The following is a 27,061-nucleotide window of genomic DNA, read 5'->3' as shown; positions in this document are numbered from 1 at the left end:
CTCGATTATCTGGTCAGTAAGTGCATTTGCAAGTTCAAGAGTTTCTTCAGAGAATGGGTTCTCCTCATACTTTTCCTTATATGCATCGTATAGTTGCCGGCTGTCTTTCGTTAGGCCCAGTACAAACTCCGTTCTGCAGCCCCTAGGGACAGACTTTCTTGGTACATTCTGGACGATTTCTATGAACTTATCGTAGTTGCTGGGTGTTGGTTCTAGAGTTTGCAGCTTTTTGTTGATTCCAATTGCGAAACCTTCCCAGTTTGCCCTCTTCAAATTAAATCTTCGTTGAAATGGAATCTGCACTGGCACCACTGCTGAAGTAACTGTGAGTTTGATCGGTCTATGTTGGGAGTGTGGAATAGGACCCAGGACATCTTTCAGGCACTCAGTTACCAAGTTCTGGCTGATGAAGACGAGGTCAGGGTTCTATCCCCTTTGCCACCTGCCGCTGTTAAAAGATGGGGGGAGTTTGGCGTCGTGTATGAGACAGAGTGATTCAGCATCTGCCCATGTCTCCACCTTCAGTCCATCTTCATTAGATTCATTGTATCCCCAGCGTGTATGGTGACTATTGAAGTCAACCCATTACAATACTGCCCATGGGAGGCGGAATATTGTGCGGCAGGTCATATTCGAATGGCGTATTTGGAGGTTTATATATTGATGTTATTGTCATATGATTAGTCTCAACTCTGAGACGTTCAATGTTGTTTTTGTCTGAAAGTTGAAACCCGTCGTAGGCTACTCCCTCTCGTATGAAAATTGCACTTCCGTATTGATCGTCAGGCCATTCGATTGCCAGTTTCATGCTCGCAATTTTAGGTCTATTGCTGTTTGGGCCTCGGTGCGTTTCCTGTAGGCATAGGATGTGACATTCATTCGATCTGCACAAATCAGCCAGTATATCCTGTTTGGCAGGTGATAATCCCTCCACATTTATGGAGATGATAGTCAAACGTGGTCTTAAGAAGGACCGATGATGAGAGTCGTCATGCATTTTGTTCTTCCTTGTAATGCCTTGGTGGTAGCAGAATCAGCAGGACTACAAGTAGTCCTCCCAGGGCCGCGACGTGGACGCTTCTGCTGTGGCCCCATGAGAGTATGTTGAAAAGGCATTTCACCATTAATGATCATTATTAGATAATGTCCCAGCAAGTCCCTGAAGTTAATATGTTTTTCCCAATGTCAGGAAGTTATGTTTCCTCCAAGCCTTTGCCTGTCAAGTGTCACTCTCATTCATCAGTTTTCTGGTCTTTTCCACTTTCATATATTTAACCTTTATTTGGTTTAGAAAATAACTTTTATTTCATATGCACAATTATAGAATAGGATCTACCTTTACCTTCTTTCTGTCAGTATTAAATTTAACATTATGAGTACTCCATAGGTACTTTAGAATGGGCTATTTGAAACTCTCTTGATATCTCTCCGCCAGTGACAGACTGTTTGCATGTTGCTGGAGCTGCCCATTCCTGCCTTGGTTCATGACTCCCCAGCAACTAAGGTGTGCATGGTCCCTTGATGACTTAGTGCACAATATTTCTAAAATTTTCAAAAAAATTCTTTTGGCCTGAAAACATAACCATTACAGTAGTCTCCTCTAAGACCAAAGAGTTTGCTGATTTTGAACAATTTTACCCTGGAAGTTAGCTGACAACTCAACTAAAGATAAATTTTGACTAATTATTATTTTAACAAATACTAACAAAGAGATAGAGGGGCTGGCCAGTACTTACCTCAGCTCAGTACAGCCGATAGATACACATAAAACAGACCTGAAAATTTACGTTCCTAGCTTTCGGAACTTTGTTCCTTCATCAGGGAGGAGAGAGGGGAAAGAAAGGGAAGAAGGGAAAGTGGATTCAGTTACTCACAACCCAGGTTATGAAGCAACAGGGAAAGGAAAACAGGGAGGGTAGCAAGGATGGAGGCATGGTTGTCAGAGGGAAGCCAAAGATATTCTACTGTAAGTACTGTGCCAGCTCCAAACCAAGGAGGATGGATACAGAAGTAAAGAGGTATATAGTATAAAGATAAACACAACTATGTAGGATGAGAAGATGTGTGAATGGCTAAAGAGGAAAGGGAAAGAGGAAAAGACTGAAGAGTGAATGGGAGTGAGGTTGTTTAACGTAGGTTCAGTCCAGGGGGATGGCGGGATGAAAGGATGTGTTGGAGTGCAAGTTCCCATCTCCGCAGTTCAGAGGGACTGGTGTTGGGTGGGGGAAGCCAAATGGCACATACGGTGTAGCAGGTTCCTAGGTCCCTAGAATTATGCTGGAGGGCATGCTCCGCTACTGGGTATTGGGCATCTCCTAGGCGGACAGTTCGTCTGTGTCCGTTCATGCGCTCAGCAAGTTTAGTTGTTGTCATGCCGATGTAAAAGGCTGTGCAGTGCAGGCATGTCAGTTGATAAATGACATGTGTAGTTTCACACGTAGCCCTGCCTTGAATTGTGTATGTTTTACCAGTAGCGGGGCTGGAGTAGGTGGTTGTGGGGGGATGCATGGGGCAGGTTTTGCAGCGGGGTCGGTTACAGGGGTAGGAACCGCTGGGTAGAGAAGGTAGTCTGGGAATATTGTAGGGTTTAACAAGGATGTTACGGAGGTTAGGGGGGCGACGAAAGGCAACTCTGGGTGGTGTGGGGAGAATTTTGTCAAGGGATGATCTCATTTCAGGGGTTGACTTGAGAAAGTCATATCCCTGGCGGAGTAATTTGTTGATGTTTTTGAAGCCAGGATAATATTGGGTGACAAGGGGGATGCTTCTGTGTGGTCTGGGGGCAGGAACGTTGTTGTTGGACGGGGAGGAATGTATTGCTCGGGAAATCTGTATGTGAACAAGGTCTGCAGGATAGTTGCGGGAGAGGAAAGCACTGGTCAGGTTATTGGTGTAATTGTTGAGGGATTCGTCACTGGAGCAGATACGTTTGCCACGGGTACCTAGGCTGTAGGGAAGGGAGCGTTTGATGTGGAAAGGATGGCAGCTATCAAAGTGAAGGTACTGTTGTTTGTTTGTGGGTTTGATATGGACAGAGGTGTGGATGTGAGCTTCAACAAGATGTAGGTCTACAAAGCTGTTACCCAGGACCCCATTCCCTCCATCCAGACTGAGCTGCAAAAAATCCTAAAAATCCAAGGTCCCTCACAAGGCCTCACAACGGCTTCCATAGACTTACTCACTCCACCTGAGCCATGTACCCCTACCTTCTACCTATTACCCAAAATCCACAAAGAGAACCATCCTGGCCGTCCCATTGTAGCAGGCTTCAAAGCCCCAACCGAACGTATCTCAGCTCTGGTAGACCAGCACCTACAACCTATCACCCGCAGACTCCCATCCTACATCAAAGACACAAACCACTTCCCAGATCGCCTCAAATCCATTCCCACTCCTCTCCCACCTGAAACCTTTCTTGTCACCATAGATGCTACATCCCTTTACACAAACATCCCACATATCCATGGTCTCTCTGACCTTGAGCACTACCTCTCCCAACGCCCACCCGAAGATCTTCCAAAAACCTCGTTCCTTATCACACTTACCAACTTCATCCTCACCCATAATTACTTCACTTTTGAGGGCCAGACCTACAAACAAATCAGGGGAACGGCCATGGGAACCAGGATGGCTCCGTCCTATGCCAACCTCTTCATGGGCCGCATGGAGGAGGCTTTCCTGAAACCCAACAGCTGCTTCCCCTGGCCTGGTATAGGTTTCTAGATGACATCTTTGTGGTCTGGACTCATGGTGAAGAAACACTCCTTAATTTCCTCCATAACCTCAACTCCTTTTCGAATCTGAATTTCACCTGGTCCTTCTCCAAAACCCAAGCCACCTTCCTGGATGTTGACCTTCATCTTGTTGAAGCTCACATCCACACCTCTGTCCATATCAAACCCACAAACAAACAACAGTACCTTCACTTTGATAGCTGCCATCCTTTCCACATCAAACACTCCCTTCCCTACAGCCTAGGTATCCGTGGCAAACGTATCTGCTCCAGTGACGAATCCCTCAACAATTACACCAATAACCTGACCAGTGCTTTCCTCTCCCGCAACTATCCTGCAGACCTTGTCCACAAACAGATTTCCCGAGCAATACATTCCTCCCCATCCAACAACAACGTTCCTGCCCCCAGACCACACAGAAGCATCCCCCTTGTCACTCAATATTATCCTGGCTTCGAAAACATCAACAAATTACTCCGCCAGGGATATGACTTTCTCAAGTCAACCCCTGAAATGAGATCATCCCTTGACAAAATTCTCCCCACACCACCCAGAGTTGCCTTTCGTCGCCCCCCTAACCTCCGTAACATCCTTGTTAAACCCTACAATATTCCCAGACTACCTTCTCTACCCAGCGGTTCCTACCCCTGTAACCGACCCCGCTGCAAAACCTGCCCCATGCATCCCCCCACAACCACCTACTCCAGCCCCGCTACTGGTAAAACATACACAATTCAAGGCAGGGCTATGTGTGAAACTACACATGTCATTTATCAACTGACATGCCTGCACTTCACAGCCTTTTACATTGGCATGACAACAACTAAACTGGCTGAGCGCATGAACGGACACAGACGAACTGTCCGCCTAGGAGATGCCCAATACCCAGTAGCGGAGCATGCCCTCCAGCATAATTCTAGGGACCTAGGAACCTGCTACACCGTACGTGCCATTTGGCTTCTCTCACCCAACACCAGTCCCTCTGAACTGCGGAGATGGGAACTTGCACTCCAACACATCCTTTCATCCCACCATCCCCCTGGACTGAACCTACGTTAAACAACCTCACTCCCATTCACTCTTCAGTCTTCTCCTCTTTCCCTTTCCTCTTTAGCCATTCATGCATCTTCTCATCCTACATAGTTGTGTTTATCTTTATACTATACACCTCTTTACTTCTGTATGCATCCTCTTTGGTTTGAAGCTGGCACAGTACTTACAGTAGAATATCTTTGACTTCCCTCTGACAACCATGCCTCCATCCTTGCTACCCTCCCTGTTTTCCTTTCCCTGTTGCTTCATAACCTGGGTTGTGAGTAACTGAATCCACTTTCCCTTCTTCCCTTTCTTTCCCCTCTATCCTCCCTGATGAAGGAACAAAGTTTCGAAAGCTAGGAACATAAATTTTCAGTTCTGTTTTATGTGTATCTATCATCTGTACTGAGCTGAGGTAAGTACTGGCCAGCCCCTCTATCTCTGTGTTAGTATTTGTTGCACATCTTTATATGAGATTTTCCATTAATTATTATTTTAGTACAGTTTCAATGTGCTGTAGTGCTTTTAGTACACTATAAGAGCAGCATCATATTTGCCATAACATGTCAGGATTGTAGGTCGGTGTTTCACTGGGGAGCATGCAGTAGGGAAATTAAAAAACTGTGAGATGAGGCTGTTGCATGGAGTAGAAGATTATGTAGTCGAGACTGCCCTTCAGGCAGAATTAGAAATAGTGTATTATGAATTAGATAAGTTGACATGGGAAAGACACAATGTGAACTGGAAGACACAGACATAACAAGAAAGCATCAACAGTCATATTTCAGATTCCAGCTAGCAGTCAGTTTGACGTGTTACCTGAAGTAGGAGAAGAGCCTCAACTGCATGTTGAGCATAGCGTAGTGCTACAGACTCATATATAGAGGGAAACATTCCATGTGGGAAAAATATATCTGAAAACAAAGATTCTGCAACTTACCAAACAAAAGCATTGGTACATTGATAGAAACAATAACAAACACAAACACACACACAAATTTCAAGCTTTTGCAACCAACTGTTGCTTCATCAGGAAAGAGGGAAGGAGAGGGAAAGACGAAAGGATGTGGGTTTTAAGGGAGAGAGTAAGGAGTCATTCCAATACTGGGAGCGGAAAGACTTAACTTAGGGGGAAAAAAGGACAGGTATACACTCGTGCACACACACATATCCATCCGCACATATACAGACACAAGCAGACATATGTAAAGGCAAAGAATTTGGGCAGAGATGTCAGTCGAGGCGGAAGTGCAGAGGCAAAGATGTTGTTGAATGACATGTGAGGTATGAGCGGCGGCAACTTGAAATTAGCAGAGGTTGAGGCCTAGAGAGGATATATTGAAAGGCAAGTTCCCATCTCCGGAGTTCTGATAGGTTCGTGTTAGTGGGAAGTATCCAGATAACCCGGACGGTGTAACACTGTGCCAAGATGTGCTGGCCGTGCACCAAGGCATGTTTAGCCACAGGGTGATCCTCATTACCAACAAACACTGTCTGCCTGTGTCCATTCATGCGAATGGACAGTTTGTTGCTGGTCATTCCCACATAGAATGCGTCACAGTGTAGGCAGGTCAGTTGGTAAATCACGTGGGTGCTTTCACACGTGGCTCTTCCTTTGATCGTGTATGCCTTCCAGGTTACAGGACTGGAGTAGGTGGTGGTGGGAGGGTGCATGGGACATGTTTTACACCGGGGGCGGATACAAGGGTAGGAGCCAGAGGGTAGGGAAGGTGGTTTGGGGATTTCATAGGGATGAACCAAGAGGTTACGAAGGTTTGGTGGACGGTGGAAAGACACTCTTGGTGGAGTGGGGAGGATTTCATGAAGGATGGATCTCATTTCAGGGCAGGATTTGAGGAAGTCGTATCCCTGCTGGAGAGCCACATTCAGAGTCTGATCCAGTCCCGGAAAGTATCCTGTTACCACCACTTGTACCTCACCTGTTATTCAACAACATCTTTGCCTCTGTACTTCCGCCTCAACTGACATCTCTGCCCAACCTCTTTGCATTTACATATATCTGACTGTGTGTGTATATATTTGTGGATGGATATGTGTGTGTGTGCGAGTGTATACCTGTCCTTTTCCCCCCTAAGGTAAGTTTTCCACTCCCAGGATTGGAATGACTCCGTACCCTCTCCCTTAAAACCCACATCCTTTCGTCTTTCCCTCTCCTTCCCTCTTTCCTGATGAAGCAAACTTGGGTTGTGAAAGCTTGAAATTTGTGATTGTGTTTGTGTGTTTTTTATTGTTTTACCAAACGAAAGCGTTGGTATGTTGATAGACACACAAACAAACACAAACACACACACAAAATTCAAGCTTTCGCAACCAACGGTTGCTTCATCAGGAAAGAGGGAAGGAGAGGGAAAGACGAAAGGATGTGGGTTTTAAGGTAGAGAGTAAGGAGTCATTCCAATCCCGGGAGTGGAAAGACTTACCTTAGGGGGAAAAAAGGACAGGTATACACTCGTGCACACACACGTGTCCATCCGCACATACACAGACACAAGCAGACATAGCAGATATGTCTCCTTGTGTCTGCTTGTGCCATCATATATGCAACAGTTTCCAGAGAAGTAAGATTAATTTGTTTCATCATAGCACTGAGGGTTAAAAACCAAGATAGATGAGCTGCTTGTATGCATAGATGATGTTGCAAATTCTGAGGTGATAGATGTTCTGTGTCTCTCTGAACACAATGTAATCAGAAGGATGGAGAAATTAAATATCAAAGATTATAGACTTGCTTCATTTTTGTGTTGAGGTAACATAGAAAAACAAGGAGTTGTAATAAATGTAAAAGTTGGGCACAAAGTAAAAAATATTGAAACAAATCTTTTTTGTGTTGTCCAGAATATATAATCATGTGCTTGTGAGTTGTTACTGCAGTGTACTTCTGTGATAATTGTAACAGTCTACAGATTTTCTCTAGGAAACTTTCAGATGTTTATGATAAATCTAAATGCTTTACTGAGCTACCTGTCAGACCAGAAGAAACAATTAGTAATTTGTGGACATTTCAATACAGATTTCTTAAGATATGGGAAGGAAAAACGAACTAGAATTATTATTTGTGTTTCAATCTAATTTCAGTTGTCAATTTTCCAACTCGTGTGCAACAAAACAGTAGGTCATTGATTGATAACATTTTTATAGCCAGCGCTCAAGCTGAAGCAATTAATGCATACCCATTGTTAATGGACTATCTGATCACGATGCACAAGTAATGGAAATGAACAATATGGCACCTTACAACACTGCGTCAGGTTCATACAAAGCAGCAAGGCGTATTAATGAGAACAGGATACAGTGTTTTTAGAGTAAGTTAAAAGGGGTGGTGTGGTATGGGGTACATACAGAAAGAGATGATACCATCAAGTTCAATTTATACCATAGTAAATTTATGCCAATACTTAAAAGTCACTTTTCCAGAAAATGAACCAGAATGTCTATTAAAAAAGTAAGTAAGCTGTGGATAATCAAGGTAATTAAACTCTCATTTCAGATAAAGAGGGAAATTTGTGTCAAGGTACTTGACATACTGAAAGCTTTGGATCAAGGCAGTCAGGTAAATTCAGTATTTATTGCTTTCCAAAAAGCACCTGACTCATTGCCCCATTGTCAAAAGTGCAGTCGTATGGGGTATTCGACAAAATTTGTGAAGGACTGAGGATTTTTTGGTAGGGAACATACAGTGCATTATCTTGGATAGAGAGTCATCATCAGACATAGTAGTAACTTTGAGTACACCCCAGGGACTGAGGATTTTTTGGTAGGGAACATACAGTGCATTATCTTGGATAGAGAGTCATCATCAGACATAGTAGTAACTTTGAGTACACCCCAGGGAAGTGTGTTGGTACGATTGCTGCTCATGTTGTATGTTAATGACCTTGCAGACAATATTAATAGTAACCTCAGACTTTCTGTGGATGATACGCTTATCTATAATGAATTGCCATCTGAAAGAAGCTACATAAATGTTCAATCAGACCTTGATAAGATTTGAAACTAACCTGAGAAAGCTTACTTACAAAGCTTCAGCAACCAGCTTTAAATGATAATTTGATGAATATACTACAACCCCTTACGTATTGCTCCTGTAGGGATCATGACAACAAGATTTGATTACAGCCAGCACAGAGGCATTTAAACAATTATTCTTCCTGCACTGAACATGTGAAGAGAACAGGAAGAAACCCTAATAACTGGTAAAATGTGATATGTTCTCTGTGATACACTTCACAGTGATATGTAGAGTAAAGATGTAGATGTAGACAAGACAGAGTTAAACAATTATTTTATAGTTTTTTTACTGACATCCTTTTCCAAAATGTTAGAAAAGGTAATGTTGTCTCAGACTTAAGTGGAAACAATGAGCTTAGCATATCACAGTTTGTATTCCAGAAGGGTTCCTTGACTGTTTATACATTCTTTCATCAAATAGTATAAGCCTTAAATAATAAAATATCACCAGTTGGTATTTTTTGTGATCCTTCCAAGGCATTTGATTGTGTACTCCCATAGAAAAACCTCAGGTTTTATGGAATTGATAGCTTTACACACAGTTGGTCTGAATCATACGAAACAAGCAGAATGCATAAGATTGTCCTGAGTATTCCACCAAATGTGGAAGGGTACATAATTTTAGTGACTGGAGAGAAATCTCTAAAAGGGTCCTACAGGGTTCAGTTCTGGGTCCACTGCTATTCCTCATATATGTGAATGACCATCTACTTAACATTCAACTAGCAGATTGATAATTTTTGCAGACAATGCAAATGTTGTAAAAAAAGAAAATTTAATATGGAATACAGACTGTATTATGAAAAGGAAAGGTTGCTACTCACTATGTACAGGGTGTTCATTTTAACTGAAGACATTGAAATATCTCAAAATCTTCATGTTGGATAAAAAAAGTTATAATTCCAACATGTTTGTCTCAGGGGGGGACGTCCAACTATAGCACACTCAGCCTGTCATCCCACCCTGTATGTGGGTGGCAGGGGACAACTTTGAAATCTTCAATGGGAACCCCTTTTTTTTTTAATTGCAAATTATGGTTCTAAGGCAAAATCTACATAAGTTTTGCCTGAAACATTTTCTTCATTTTATCACAAATGGTGCTGCAATCAAAAGAATAGAAATGGGTACACAATCATCATTTATGACATGCTACTCAATGGCCATTGAATATCCAATGGCAAATGGAACACCACCTCCATGCTTCCAGGGAAGGACAGGCCAGTATTTCATAACTTATAATCCAAAACCCCATTTGTAACATTATATTCCTCTTACATATCAAACAAGGGACTATGTAACGTGGCACCATTGCCATGCAGTGAACTATGACATACCGTATTTACTCGAATCTAAGCCGCACTCCAATATAAGCTGCACCTGAAAAATGAGACTCGAAATCAAGGAAAGAAAATTTTCCCGAATCTAGGCCGCTCCTGAAATTTGAGACTCGAAATTCAAGGGGAGAGAAAAGTTTTAGGCCCCACCTCCGAATCAAAACAAAGTTGGTTCATTGTAAGATGAGACACAATTTATGTCGAATGAATGACGATACAGCTACAGTAGTTTGGTTCGAGTCGTAAGCTTAGCAGTTAAGCTTTGCCAGGAGCAATTGCAATGCATCAGGCGCTCTGTCCGTATTTATACTGGTAGCCTTCCATTTTAAAGTGCTTCGTCTAGTTTGAATTGATTGCTTATTTTTCTTTGATCTGATAAGTGCCGTTCTCTTTGTTATAGGTGTTTACGTCACTCTAAGCTGAAAATGCATTACTGTACTGTGTCATGCATTGTTTGTCGCATTCTGATAATGAGTGTTAATGACATGTCGCCGCTCGCGGCATGGCTTGCTTTTGTGCACGCTAACGCCACTTTTTTTTAATTAAAAAAAGAGAGAGAGAGAGGAATCATCTCATTAGCGAAACAATGGCAAGAGACTGCCATTTTTTGTTACTTGCACTGCTGCTTTCTTTGATAATGATCAACAAGAACCAAATAATAGATTGCGTATGATAGAAGATGTCCTGAACGAGAGTTTAACAAAAAATTTTCTCCGTTTGAAAATCTTTGCAGACGCTTCTTTAGTACATTACATTCTGCATAGAAATTAGAGTCATCTTAGATTTAAAAATCTAGTCAACTGCCATGCTTCGTTTCTGACTGTATCACTATTAGGCATAAGAATAATACGAATATAAACATGATATGTATATTCTTCCGTGTTTGCTGTTATCTTGCTCTAGTTTCGTAGTTTATTAGGCAGACAGGATTTAAATGAGATAGCAGCAAACGTGAAAGAATACATGGCAAAATGTTTATATTCGTATTATTCTTATGTTGAAGAGAATACTGCATGTGATTCACAATTCATAAAAGTTCCTATTAGCAACCATCTCTTCTCACAGCTACGAAAAAATTCAGAACGTAGAGTTGGCCTTATTGACAATCTTCCCAAACAGTCTTGCCAGTCGGATTTTCGTAGTACATTGAAATGCTGCTACATTCGAAGATGAACAATACGGAATTTGTATTTACTTCGTTGGATAATGTATGAAAATGCTGTGGTCGAAACACAGGGCGGAGAAAAAAGCTCGTCTTCCATCTTTTTTTTTTTTTTAATTTATTTACTGACGCAGAGGTTTTTGCACCAGTATTTCTCTTTGTGCCTGCACTGCATGCCTGTGTAGCGCTACATATATTCGACTGCAGAAGTTAGTTGTGGCGGCACCTACCAACATTTTTCAGAACTTCTGGCTTCTGCTTACTTTGCACTCGATTCCAAGACGCAGGCAGTTTTTTGGATTACAAAAATCGGAAAAAAAGTGCGGCTTAGATTCGAGTAAATACGGTATCGTAACAGGCAGTACAGTGTGACCGGAACTCACATATCATGCAGTTATAGAACAGATAGCGGCTCTAAACATTACAATACTTGCACAGTGTTTATTGCCAGGACATCTGCCTATCATTTGGAGAACAGACATGCAAGTGATGATGAATGTGGCAACCACAGAAGAAAAAATTGAAATGATCCAGATTTGTGGAGAATGTAGGAGAAATGTTGAGGCTGCTGTTGCCTTGTATGCCAAGTGTTTTCCAGAGAAAGCTCACTGTCATTCATTCTTTTACAAGGTTGGGAACGCCTTTATGTCTGATGGCAGCATACAGACCAGCAAAAGGAAACAAAGTTAACATGTTACAGGAGGAGTTAATGAAATAGCTATACTAGTGACAATGCACCACAACCCATGGATAAGCACCCAGCAATTATACCATGATTCCGGTATGTCCGTAGGTAGTATTGTCACAATATTGCATTGTCATAAGCATCATTTATACCACGTGTCACTGCATCAAGGTCTTTATGACACCAATTTCCCTAACTGGATAGTGTTTAGTGAATGGGCACATTATCAAACATTTTTGGAATAGGAACTACTGGTACTATTGCAGGATGTTGGCCTGGATGTTCGACAACATATGTGGTTTCAGCATGACGGTTGCGTGGCTCATTACACAACTGAAGCATGGGAAGTATTAGAAGTGGACCAGCAGAGGTGGCCCTATTAATTGGCTCACTAGGTTGCCAGATTTGACATCACTGGATTTCTTTATGTGGGGATATTTAAAAGATAAGGTGTACCAACAAGTGCCAACAGGCTGCGAAGACATGGTTGACCACATCAGAAACATTTGTGCTGACATTCCCACATATATGCTTCTGTCCTGCATATGGTCATTTGAAAAGCATATCACTGAGTGTATTGAAGTTGACAGTACTATGTTTGAACATTTACTCTAATTGGTAAAGCAGAGCAGCGTTCGCCTCAAGTCACGGTCATAGTGTTGTGTCAAGTATTCCCCTGTTCAAAATATTGGAGGAATACAAGGTTGCAAATGGGGTTTCCAATCAGAAGTTATGAAATACTGGCCTGTCCTACCCTTGCACCATGGAGGTGGGGTCCCATGTGCCACTGGATGTTTAAGGGCGATTGAGCAGCATGTTGTAAATTACTGTTGTGTACCCATTTCTATTCCTCCGATTAATGGCCATATGTGGTGAAATGAGGAAAATGCTTTAGACAAAATGTAATCTGTGATAAAAAATGGGGTTCCCATTGAAGATTTCAGAGTTGCCCTCTGCTACCCATGCAGATCTGATTAGTAATTTTTGAGGTACTTCAGTGTCTTCTGTTAAAATGAACAATGTGTAGAGTCAGCCTTTCATGTAATAGGTGATGCTTGTGACTGGCCTGGAGTAGGTGGTGGTGGGAGGATGTATGGGACAGGTCTTGCATCTAAGTGTATCACAGAGATATAAGCCATGAGGCAAGAGGTTGGGAGTAGGGGTGGAGTAGGTATGGACAAGGATATTCCATAGGTTTGGTGGATGTCGGAATACCCCTATGGGAGGGGTGGGAAGGGTAGTGGGTAGCATATTTCTCATTTCAGGGAACAATGAGAGGTAGATGAAATGCTGTCATAAAATGTGGTTCTGCTGCTCCAGTCCTGGGTGGTACTGAGTCATGAGAGGAACACTACTTTGTGGCCAGATTATGGGAATGTAGAGGAAGTAGGTGACTGGAAAGACAAGGCATGGAAGAGCTGTTTTTGAACAAGGCTGGGATAGTAATTTTGGTCTGTGAAGGGCTCAGTGAAGCCCCTGGTATATTTTGAGAGGGACTACTGGTCACTACAGATGTGATGGGCACAGGTAGCCAGGCTGTATGGAATGGAATTCTTTGTATGGAATGGGTGGCAGCTGTCAAAGTGGAGGTATTGGTAGTGGTTGGTAGGTTTGATATGAATGGGCATACTTATGTACCCAGCTTTGAGGTGGAGGTCAACATTGAGGAAGGTGTTTGTTGGGTTGAGGAGGACCATGTGAATTGCATGAGGGAGAATGTGTTGAGGTTTTGGAGGAATGTGGATATTGTGTCCTCACCCTTGGTCCAGATCACAAAGATATCACTGAATCTGAACCAGGTGAGAGGTTTGGGATTGTGGGTGAGGGGCACTCCCCTCATGCCTTAGTATCACCAGAACTGGTGCAGCTGAATCACATTCTCCATCAAGGTTTCGACTACCTCTCGCAGTTTCCTGAGATGAGGAACATCCTACCTACTATCCTTCCCACCCCTCCCATAGTCATATTTTGCTGCCCACTGAACCTATGCAATATCCTTGTCCATTCCTACTGCGCCACTGCCCCCCAACCTCTTGCATCATAGCTCATATCCCTGTAATAGACCTAAATGCAAGACCTGTCCCATACATCCTCCCATCACTATCTACTCCAGTCCTGTCACAAATATCACCTATCCCATCACAGGCAGGGCTATCTGTGAAAGCAATCATGTGATCAAAAAACTAAGATGCAACCACTACGCTGTGTTCTATATGGGCATGACAACCCACAAGCTGTTTGTCCACATGAATGGCCACCAACAAACTGTGGCTGAGAGACATCTGGACCACCCAGTTACTGAACATGCTGCCTAATGCATTGTGCTTCACTTCAGTGATTGCTTCACAGTCTGTGCCACTGGACTCCTCCTACCAACACCAGCTTCTCTCCTTTTTGACCCCCCCCCCCCCCCCTCCTGACAGCACCCTCCCTGCCCCACCATGTTCCTGCATACTCGCACAAGCAGCTCTACACCCTCCTCAACCCCTACCCCGCTATCCCTTCCCTTCCCCACACCACCCTCCTCCTTACCCCCACCACCCAGATTGCTTCTTTCATCAGGTGCAGTGCTCACAGTCTGGCTTCAGTGGCCATTGACAGTGATCATGTGTATATGAGTTGTGTCGGTGTGAATATGTGTGTGTTTTCCATATTAGAAGAAGGCTTTTTGTCTGAATGCTCATGTGTATAGCAGTCTTTTTGTTGTTCCTGTCTCCAACTCAAAATCCTCTATAACACAAGAGGAGGAGTCAGTAAATAGGGTATAATGCTCCAAGCTTTTGGATGTACATGTTGTTGAAAACTTTAACTGGAAGAAGCATGTTACTGAACTTCTCAAATAATTAAGTTCACCTTTTTTTCTGTGGTAACTCATCACTTATCAAGGAAAGTATTGATTGCAGAAAAGTGAGCAGTAACAACAATATGTGCTGTTCCCACATGAACTACTTGTAGATACCTCTTCATGGAGCTAGGCATTTTAACTGCTCCATCACAATACATATATTCACTTATGAAATTTGTGATAAATAATAAATTGAGAAGAAGAGTGGTGTCCATACCTACAACACTAGAGGGAAAAATGATATTTACTGCCTATTATTGAATCTGTTAGTGGCTCAGAAAGGAGTTCAGTATGCAGCAAGAAAAATTTTTGATCATTTACTCAATAACGTTAAATGCCTGTTAAGTAGGCTGAATCTGACTTAAAGTAATCTCTGTTCCATTGACGAATTTTAACTTAAAAACCTGGTAGGAAGAAGAAACTACTTATGTTAAGTGTTCTTGCATGAGTAGGACTAAAAAATTGTGTGTTCATTAATGTTAACACTAATCATGTATACATATGCTGACTCATTCCACATCATTTCAATAAAAGAAAAGAGAATCATTCAAATGATCTCCAGAACATGTAACTAACTGACTTACTTAGCAATACTGTAAATGCTGATGACTATGTCACTCATCTTGGCTGCACTATGGAGGCAACATTACATGATTTGACTTGGAAGGAACATTCAACAATATGGTATGGGTATTAATTTTTGTCTCAGTTAAAGTGATAATGTGTGACCTACATATTTTAAGATTTTAGTAAAGTACTCTGTTAGTCCTATCTAGTAAGGATCCCACACCACGCAGGATGGACAAGCATAGTATAGGTAGTCTCTTTAGTAGATCTGTTACATTTTCTAAGTGTTCTGCCTATAAAACACAGTCTTTGGTTAGCCTTCCCCACAACATTTCTATGTGTTCCTTCCAATTTAAGTTATTCATAACTGTAATTCCTAGGTATTTAGTTGAATTTACAGCTTTTAGATTTGACTGATTAATCATGTAATTGAAGTTTACTGCACTCGTTTTAGCACTCATGTTGATGACCTCACACTTTTCATTATTTAGGGTCAATTGTCAATTTTTGCACCATACAGATATCTTTTCTACGTTGTTTTGGAATTTGTTTTGATCTTCTGATGACTTTACTAGTTGATAAATGACAGCATCATATGTAAGCAACCTAAGACGGCTCCTCAGATAAATTATTTATATTCATAAGGAACAGCAAATGGCCTAGAACACTGCCTTGGGGAACACCAGAAATCATTTTTGTTTTACTCGATGACTTTCTGTCAGTTACTACTGACTATGACCTCTCTGACAGCAAATCATGAATCCAGTCACATAAGCATCACGATATTCTATAAGCATGCAATTTCACTACAAGCTGGTTGTGTGTCACAGTGTCAAGAGTCTTTTGGAAATCTGGAAATATGGAATCAATTTGAAATCCCTTGACAATAACACTCAACACTTCGTGTGAGTAAAGAGCTAGTTGTGTTTCACAAGAATGATGTTTTCTAAGTCTTTGTTGAATGTCTGTCAATAGACCACTCTCTTTGGGGTAATGCATCATGTTGAATATTATATATATGTTCCGAAATCCTGCTGCATATTGATGTTAATGATATGGGCCTGTAATTTAGTGAATTACTCCTACCATCTTTCTTGAATATTTGTGCAACCTGAGCAACTTTCCAGTCTTTGGGTATGGATTTTTTGTCAAGCGAATGGTTGTATATGATTGTTAAATATGGAGCTATTGTGTCAGCAGACTCTAAAAGGAATCTAACTTATATACAGTCTGGACTGAAAGACATGACTTTGTTACATTATTTAAGTTGCTTTACTACTCCAAGGATATCTATTTCCACACTACTCATGTTTGCAGGCTGATTCAAAATCTGGAATATTCTCTTTATCTTCTTTGGTGAAGGAAATTCAGAAGGCTGTATGTAGTAACTCTACTTTGGCAGCACTGTCGTTGATAGTATTTCTATTGCTGTAATGCAGAGAAGGCATTGATTGTGTCCTGCCACTAGTATACTTCACATACAACCACAATCTCTATGGATTTTCTGTGAAATTTTGAGACAAAGTTTCATTGTGGAAGTTATTGTAAGCATCTAGCATTGAAGTCTGTGTTAAATTTTGAGCTTATGTAAAAGATTGTCAATCTTGGAGATTTTCATCTGTTTTGTTTCTCCATTGTTTCTGCAGGAGTGTTCTGATCTGTTTTGTGTGCCAAGGAAAATAAGCTCTGGAATTTGTTAATTTATTTGGTATAAAATTCTCAATTGCTGCCAATACTATTTCTTTGAATTCAAGCCACTTCTGGTCTACACTTACATTGTTAATTCAGAAGGAGTGGAGATTGTCTCACAGGAAGGCATCAAGTGAAATTTAATCTGCTTTTTTGAATAGGTATAGTTTTCATTTATTTTTGGAGGATTTGGGGGTTACAATATTCAGCCTCACTATGACAACCCTCTATTCACTAACCCATGTATCTGGCTTGATGCTTGTCATTAGCTCAGGATTACTTGTTGCTAAGAGTTCAAGTGTGTTTTCACAGCCATTTACTATTCATATGGGCTTATGAACTAACTGCTCGAAATAATTTTCAGAGAATGCATTTAGCACAATTTTGGAAGATGTTTTATGTGTACTTCTGGATTAAAACATGTATTTTTGCCAATATATGAAGGGTAAATTAAAGTCAACACCAACAATAATAGTATGAGTTGAGTACTTGTTTGAGATTAAACTCAAGTTTTCTTTGAACCTTTCAGCAATTACATCATCTGAATGGAGGTCAGTAAAATGATTCAGTTCACTGTGCTGCATTCTATGTAGGCATGACTACCAACAATCTGTCTGTCCACATGAATGGTCACTGACAAACTGTGGCCAAGAAACAAGTGGACCACCCTGTTGCTGAACACACTGCCAAACATGACATCCTTCATTTCAATGACTGCATCACAGCCTGTGCTGTAAGGATCCTCCCCACCAACACCAGCTTTTCTGCACTGTGCAGATGGGAACTTTCCCTGCAATACATCCTACTTTCCTCCAACCCTCCTGGCCTCAACCTTCATTAGTCACTGTCCTCATGCATCCAGCCCATTCCCTGTTCCCATTCCAGCACAACACAGCTATCATTCTACCATCACACCCAGTCTTTTTATTTCTTTATTTCTTCCCTTTTCCACTACTAACCCCCGCCTCAGACTACATTCATGTGCATGAGTTGCATTTGCATGAGCGTGTGTGTGTGTGTGTGTGTGTGTGTGTGTGTGTGTGTGTGTGTGTGTGTCTAATGTTGATGAAGCCTTAATGGCCGAAAGCTTTAATTGTGAGTCTTTTTGTTGTGCCTATCTGTAACTCAGCATCTCCACTATATGGTGAGTAGCAACTCTCCTACTCATAATTGTTACTTTCCAACCTGGATTTTCCATTGATTGATTTTTGTCTGACAGCTTTTCTTCGATCCTAACTCAGTGCTGTTTTCATTTGTTATTATTTTCTTTTGCATCACTGTACTCAATGTCCATCCTTCTTTCTCTTCTTTTGTGTGTTTCCATTTTTGACTTACAAAATGCATTGCACACTCTACTTACAAGCCACATTGTATCAACCATCTCAGCCATGCACAACAGATGGCTACAAGACCACACTCATTGTTGGTGCAGCATCTTATGTCCCACATTACCCCCACCAATATAATTAATCCTATACTTTCAAACTGATCACTGTCCTGTGTCATTTCCTGTATTTTTGTGTGTTAACTCCCGCACTTTTCCAGTGCCACACAACCTTGTGTCTCATCCTATGAACTCCCTCCATCCCCCATACTTTCTCCATTCTGTCCTAGTTTGCACCTACGATTCCACCATCCAGTCACATCTGCTGTCCCCCTTCTTCGCACTTATCCACCCTCAGACCCGCAACTTACAGTAATATATATATATTTATTAGTTATTCTTCACTTTCATCCTTGTAACTTCTCGCCAGTTATAGTGAGTTTTTGCCTTTTGCTATTGTTGACTACCTCAGATTTCATATTTTCATCTTGTTTCCCCCTTTTGCATCCATTTAATCCTTTTAGTGAATTTTTGTGTGTATTTGAATGTGTTTTTGAGAAATTTTTTGGCCGTAATTCTACATTATTTACGTAATTTTTCGCATTTTTCCACCAACATGGATCCTTGCTCCTTCCATCTGCGTCAATACAGAAAAGTTTCCTTATCCATGATCAGATCCCAGTCCCACATACTGTTCCTGCATTGTTACTTGGCACATGGAATCCCCCCTAATACCCTTACCATCAAATTACCCATTTCTGGTTGCCAACCCTCTTTCCAAAATGACCTCCATCTGTTCAGATTCTGCAAATCCTTAGCCCTCACCAACACAGTCCTGCAAAACCATATCAACCAAGCCCAAGCCTCCTTGCAGTACTTTCTCTCCATCCACAAAATTCCCCTGCTATGCAATTCCAAATTCCTGGAACCCATAACACACATTGAAACTCTTGCCCTGCAGGAACTTGAGCAACATGCATAATGCCACCTCAAAAAGCTCTCCATCCTACTCACTTCCTACTCCCACCTTGGAGTACCACCTTCCACCACCTCTACAACAACCTCCAAACCTCCCCCACGTCCCCTTATAGCTGACAAACTCTGTCTCAAAGACCTACTTCACTTACCCCACCCTCCAAAACTACCTCCCACCACTGCTCAGAATCCAGAATCGACACAGACACACAACACAGTCATGAACCTTTCCTCCAGAAGCCTTAGCCCCACAGAAATATCAGTCCTTCTCAAAGGCCTCACCTTTTGCCCCATTCCCAAATTCAATCATGCTGGACTTAATAAAGATTTTATCTCCTTCTCCTGGTCCCTACAGTGGAAATACTTTTGTGCTGCCAACCCTACCAATCAGACTCAACCAAAGACAAATATTGAACCTTGCCTAACTCAATTCACTCCTCCATCCAACCGTGATCCACCCCCACTGCCCCAAAACCACCCTCTGATAACTTTCCAGAATTTCTTAACCTCAAACCTTGCCTCATCATCATTCCCCAAATCCGTCAACATGCACGGAAAGAGCTGCAGTCCACCATCTACAATCTGATCCTGATTTTATAATCCTACCTGCAGACAAAGGCTACATCTCCGTTGTTTTGAACCGCAAGGATTACCTGGCGGAAGGAATCTGCCAGCTGTCAGATACTTCCAACTACAAACCCTTCCACAGTGACCCCATTCCAATAATTCAGCAGGATCTCCATTCACTACTCCAATCCTTAGGTCCATCCCAGAACCTCTCCCTGGAGTCCATCTCTCTACTCCTACCTTCTACATGCTTCCTAAAGCCCATAAACCTAACGACCCAGGATGCCCCAGTGTGACTGGTTACTTGCCCCCACCAAGAGAAACTCTGTTCTCATAGACCATCATCTTCAACCTATTACCCAGAACCTAAATTTAAGAACATAGACATTCATAAATTTTGCCTAGAACAGCATATGGAAGCATGTGCAACAGAATTAGATTTTCACAAAAAATCTTTCATAATATTAAGTGTATATCGAGCACCTGCAGGTAACTTTAATCTGTTTGTAAACCACCTTGAAGCTGTACTGGCCCATTTAACAACCAAAAACAAAGAAATAGTGGTTGCTGGTGATTTCAATGTAGATTTCCTTAAAGACTCTCCCAATAAGAACCTATTTGAGTTAGTAACACTATCATTCAACTTAATTCCCACAGTAAAGTTCCCCACTAGGATAACCACTTGCTCACAAACAGCCATTGATAATATCTTTATAGAAAAGTCAAATGAACAAAATTATATTACAAAACCAATAGTCAATGGCCTCTCAGACCATGACATGCAGTTCCTTCTGTTAAATGTTAATACTGAACAGGATATAAAATCTGTTAAATCTGAGCTCAAGAGGGTAATCAGTAAGCCAAAAATTGATTATTTTAGGACACTCCTCAGAGACATTCACTGGACTGATGTTTACAGTGCTCATGGCATGAATGAAAAATATAACATTTTTGCTAATAAAGTGCTTACCTTATTTGAACACTGCTTTCCCCCAAAACTTACCAAGGTTAGAGCAAAGTCTACAAAGAAACCATGGATTACTCGAGGAATAGGGATATCTTGTAAAACAAAAAGAAAACTGTATCTGTCAATCCGAAACATTTCCAATGTTGATGCTATAGCACATTATAAGAAATACTGCAAAATATTAAAGACTGTAATACGGATGTCAAAGCAAATATATTACAAGGAAAAGATAGTCATATCAGATAACAAAATAAAGACAATATGGGATATAGTGAAGGAGGAGACCGGTAGAACCAGACATGAAGAGGAACAAATAGCATTAAGAGTAAATGATGCATTGGTGACAGATGTGTATAGTGTTGCAGGACTTTTTAACAAACATTTTATAACTGTTACTGAAAAGATGGGGTTGTCAGGTTCGGTAGATGCTGCTATGGATTACCTTAGACCAGACATTTCAAGTAACTTCCATAATATGAATTTGACCCTCACTACCCCAACAGAAATAATGTCCATCATAAAATCTTTAAAATCAAAAACATCTAGTGGGTATGATGAAATATCAACAAAGTTAATTAAAGAATGTGATTCTGAGCTAAGTAACATATTAAGCTATCTGTGTAACCAGTCGTTTATCAGTGGAATATTTCCCGAATGGCTGAAATATGCTGAAGTTAAGCCACTGTTTAAGAAGGGAGATAAAGAAATAGCATCAAATTTCCGTCCAATTTCACTGTTGCCAGCATTCTCAAAAATTTTCGAAAAAGTAATGTACAGTCGTCTTTATAACCATCTTATCTCAAATAACATACTGTCAAAGTCACAGTTTGGATTTCTAAAAGGTTCTGATATTGAGAAGGCTATCTACACTTACAGTGAAAATGTACTTAATTCATTAGACAAAAAATTGCAGGCAACTGGTATATTTTGTGATCTGTCAAAGGCATTTGACTGTGTAAATCACAATATCCTTTTAAGTAAACTAGAATATTACAGTGTAACAGGAAATGCTGCAAAATGGTTCAAATCTTATATCTCTGGCAGGAAACAAAGGGTGTTATTAGGAAAGAGACATGTATCAAGCTATCAGGCATCATCCAACTGGGAACTAATTACATGTGGGGTCCCACAAGGTTCCATTTTGGGGCCCTTACTTTTTCTTGTGTATATCAATGACCTTTCATCAGTAACATTACCAGATGCCAAGTTTGTTTTGTTTGCTGATGATACAAACATTGCAATAAATAGCAAATCAAGTGTAGTCTTAGAAAGATCAGCCAATAAAATATTTGTAGACATTAATCACTGGTTCCTAGCCAATTCTTTGTCACTAAACTTTGAAAAAACACACTACATGCAGTTCAGAACTTGTAAGGGGTGTCCCAAGAGTATATGTCTAACATATGATGACAAGAAGATAGAAGAAGTGGACGGTGTTAAATTCTTGGGATTACAGCTTGATAATAAATTCAACTGGGAGGAGCACACCACAGAACTGCTGAAGCGTCTTAACAAATCTCTGTTTGCAATGCGAATTTTGTCAGACATAGGGGATATAAAAATGAAAAAGCTGGCATACTATGCTTACTTTCATTCCATAATGTCATATGGGATTATTTTCTGGGGTAATTCATCAAGCCAAGCTAAAGTTTTCCGGGCACAAAAACGTGCAGTAAGAATTATATGTGGTGTGAACTCAAGAACATCCTGCAGAAGCCTGTTTAGGGAACTAGGGATACTAACTACAGCTTCCCAATATATTTATTCCTTAATGAAATTTGTCATTAAAAATATATCACTTTTTCAAACCAACAGCTCAATTCATGGAATCAATACTAGAAATAAGAATAATCTTCACAAGGATTTAAAGTCACTTAGTCTTGTACAAAAAGGTGTGCATTATTCAGGAACACACATTTTCAATAACTTGCCAGCAGCCATAAAAAGCTTAACAACCAATGAAATTCAGTTTAAGAGAAGCCTAAAGGATTTATTGGTGGCCAACTCCTTCTACTCCATTGATGAATTTCTGAGGAAAACCAACTGATTTGTATATAAGTACAACATAACTTCTGCACAATTTCAGTGCAGTAATGTGTTCACTGAAAATTTGTGTGTGTGTGTGTGTGTGTGTCTGTGTGTGTGTGTGTGTAAGTATAATCTAACTTCTGCACCATTTCAGTGCAGTAATGTGTTCATTGTAAATAAGTATTACAGTAGTTGTATTACATGTTTCTTACCTTATAAATAAATATAAAACTTTTTTATTTTAAATTCAGTGCAATAGTATTTGTAAAATGACTCTTAGTGTTCATTAAAAAATGACGATCATTCCACTTGGGACCTGTGGAATGGTACATTAGCTTATTTGTTTTAGTTTAAATATTTGTCATGTATTGTTGTTTTTCTGACATGTTCCACATCCTGGAGGACCTCCTCACTACGGATCAATTGGAATGAAAGTAAATCTAATCTAATCTACCCTCCTATATAAAAGATACCAAACATTTCCTCTACCAACTCTCCACAGTTCGTCCCTTTACCACACGGTGCCCTGCTCATCACTATTGATGCCACCTCCCTCTACACTAACATTCCTAATGCACATGGCCTTACCACTATTGAACACTACCTTCCCCAGTACCCAATGGATTCCAAACCAACAACCTTCTTCCTAGTCGTCGCGACCAACTATATACTCACCCACAATTTTTTCTCGTTTGAAGGGATTACCTACAAACAAATCCAGGGTACAGCTATGGGCACCATGCCAACCTATTCACGGGACATCTAGAGGAATCCTTCCTAAAAACCAGAGTCCTAAACCCCTCATATGGTTCAGATTCATTGATGACATCTTAGCTATCTGAATCCCTATCCACATTCCCCCAGAACCTCAACTTCTCCCCCATTTTCTTCACGTGGTCCTACTCAACCCAACAAGCCACCTTTCTAGATGTTGACCTCCACTTCAAAGATGGCTACATCAGTACCTCCGCCCATATCAAACCTACTAACCACCAACAGTACCTCCACATCAACAGCTGCCACCCATTCCATACCAAGAAGTCCTTTCTGTACAGCCTAGCCCCCTGTGGTTGTCACATCTGTAGTGATGACCAGTTCCTCTCAAAATATACCAAGGGTCTCACTGAAGCCTTCGATGACCGTAATTATCCTCCCAACCTTGTACAAAAACAGATTTCCTGTGCCTTATCATTCCAGTCTTCCACCACCTCCCAAAGTCTCATTGTCCAGTCATAGAGGAGCATTCCCCTCGTAATTCAGTACCACCCAGGACTTGAGCAACTGAATTACATTCTCTGCCAGGGTTTTGTTTACCTCTCGTTGTGCCCTGAAATGAGAAATGTTCTGTCCACCATCCTGCCCACCCCTCCCATAGTAGTATTCCACTGTCTACTGAACCTACACAATATACTCATCCATCTTTACACAATCCCTACTGCCAATCCCTTACCTCATGGATAATACCCCTGTAATAGACCTAGATGCAAGACCTGTCCCATACATCCTCCCACCACCATCTACTCCAGTCCAGTCACTAACATCACCTGTCCCATCAAAGACAGGGCTACCTGTGAAACCAGTCATGTGGTCTGCAAACACTGTGCTGCACTCTACATAGGCATGACAACTAACAAGCTAACTGTCCACATGAATGGCCACCGACAAACTGTGGCCAAGAAACAAGTGGACCACCCTGTTGCTGAACACACTGCCAAACAGGACATCCTTCATTTCAATGACTGCTTCACAGCCTGTGCTGTATGGATCCTTCCCACCAACACCAGCTTCTCTGAATTGCGCAGGTGGGATCTTTCACTGCAGTACATCCTATGTTCCTGTAACCCTCCTGGCCTCAATCTTCGTTAGTCACTGTCCTCACCCATCCAGCCCCTTCCCTGTTCCGAATCCTTTCTTTCAGGAGAGCTAGTTCTGCAAGGATCGCAGGAGAGCTTCTGTAAAGTTTGGAAGGTGGGAGACGAGGTACTGGTAGAAGTAAAGCTGTGAGGATGGGGCGTGAGTCGTGCTTGGGTAATTCAGTTGGTAGAGCACTTGCCCGTGAAAGGCAAAGTCCCAAGTTTGAGTCTCGGTCTGGCACACAGTTTTAATCTGCCAGGAAGTTTAATATGAACCTTGCCTAGTATGTTGTATATGTCTCAGATTTGTATGATGTCCTTACTTTTATAGTCTTTTTTTCCTAACATGTTATTAATATATTGAAGTAAATGTTTCATCATGTAATTTTATGTGTCACTCCTGTGATTACAGATAAATGAAAAAGCAAAGGAAAACAATATAAACATCATATTTGCAGTAACAGAGCTACAGAAAATGGTCTATGGAAATTTGTCACAAAGAATACAAGGATCTTCGTATGGAATATTAGATGACAAGTCTGACAGTGTGATAAAACTTGTGCGAGATCAATATGATGTAAGTGGATAATCTCATGAAATTGCACTGCATGAATAACCCTTGTTTCAGGTATATTTGAAAGTTTATATAGTTATTTACTTTTTATCTGCTGATCACTTTTTTAATGATATCAAATAAGCCAGGGTATACATACATTAGATACAAAACATTTAAGATTTATATAAACATAAGTTATTATATTGTGAAGTTGTAGCCACAATCAAGCCCAAATCTGGAAGCAATTTCATCACTGAAGTACAGGATGTCTAACATTTTTGACACTGATTTAAAGTGTGAAATAGACATACAAACTTCCCACTTCTTTTATCTGAGGTGACTTACTTGAGATTCACAGCCGATCTTCTTGGCTGGCTAACTGCCTGCTGGAAAACTTTCTTGACATCTTTAGGTAAGGGAATATTTAAGCATCTCTCTCTACTTGTGAAATAAGTAGATATGTGAACTTTATTTTTCATCAACTAACAGTATATTTGAACTCCATACAGAATAAAATTCTCATTTTCCACATACATATATCACTTCCAGTAAGTCACTCTCTCTGTCCAATGTCAGAAACAAATTTAATTACATATATAAAATAGTTGGCTTAATAATCATGACTCTACTTCAAATGAATCATAAAATAGGTCTTGCCTCTAAGAAGGCTGGATTAAGAGCTTACAAGATTACTTTTTCAACTGTTCTTCTTTCACGTAACAATAGTCAATGACACAATAGGCACAGAGGTGCATAAAAACTCCATGGTTCTTCCTCTAAAACATCTACAGATTGCCCGACCAGTACTTGTCAGTGCTGTTCGACCGCTGCATCTGCTTTCTTCCTGTGACTCATTTTAAACCTGCCCACACAAACATGTGACGTGCAGTAGGTAGGATTTTATCATCCCACACTATATCTAGAATATCATGTGTTCGAGGTGGTAGAAGGCTGAGTGGTTGTAGAATTTACACAGAAATTCTTGAATCAGTACATATCCCCCCCCCCCCCCCCCACACACACACACACCCAACCACCCCCCTCAGATCAAACACATGATATTTTATACATAATCATTATGCAAGTAATATCATTAATAATAACATTTCATATCTTAACAATATACATTTTTTACATAGGTTTATATACGCATCTCTCCTTTCTATAACAACAATGATTTTTATTTTACTTTGACATTAAGATATGAGCATTTACTCATGGTTTTAGTCAGCTTCTCTAATATTTAGGAATTGTGAGGACTTTTTCTCTTTTCTTTATTTTCTTTTTCAATCAAAAATTTCAGGTGTTTATGACACATGAGTAATCTATTTTCTATTCTTATTTTTTTGTACTACCTTTTTCCTAATATGTAATATTTTCACTTTTTTTTGTAGTTTGTATTTTGGAGGAACTCTGGGTGAACTGAAAGTGTTCTTTTGGACACTCATTTATTTCTACAAAACATAATAATGCTATTCACTCATATAATTTATTCTTTTCAGAATAATTCCTATAAAATTTGTGACTTTTGTCACAATATTGTCCCCTTCTCCTAGGATCAGCACCTATTCCTTGCTTGTGGGTTGACCTTATGAGAGCACTTCCTCTTTCCATTCTGCTAGGTACACCCCTTATAAAACATTCCTATTTTTTAGGCCACACGTTGCCCTATCTCCACGTAGGTATTCCTGCCCCTTATACTTAGTGAATG

At 40.7% G+C, this 27,061-nt stretch overlaps 1 protein-coding gene across 2 annotated transcripts in view; it reads left to right on the top strand.

The window, feature by feature from the left end:
- The window catches only part of LOC124596053 (integrin beta-PS-like), a 254,844-nt gene that overhangs the window by 96,642 nt on the left and 131,141 nt on the right, over positions 1-27,061 (top strand). For both annotated transcript variants that reach the window (XM_047135029.1, XM_047135028.1), the window contains exon 7: positions 25,207-25,371. In XM_047135029.1, coding sequence (XP_046990985.1) covers positions 25,207-25,371 — 165 coding nt within the window. The remainder of the gene's footprint in view (positions 1-25,206; positions 25,372-27,061) is intronic.

This window comes from Schistocerca americana, chromosome 2 (genome assembly GCF_021461395.2).
Source record: "Schistocerca americana isolate TAMUIC-IGC-003095 chromosome 2, iqSchAmer2.1, whole genome shotgun sequence".
NCBI classification, from domain to species: domain Eukaryota; kingdom Metazoa; phylum Arthropoda; class Insecta; order Orthoptera; family Acrididae; genus Schistocerca; species Schistocerca americana.
Note: the sequence above shows the minus strand (reverse complement) of the source record. Positions and strands in the feature narration are given on the sequence as shown.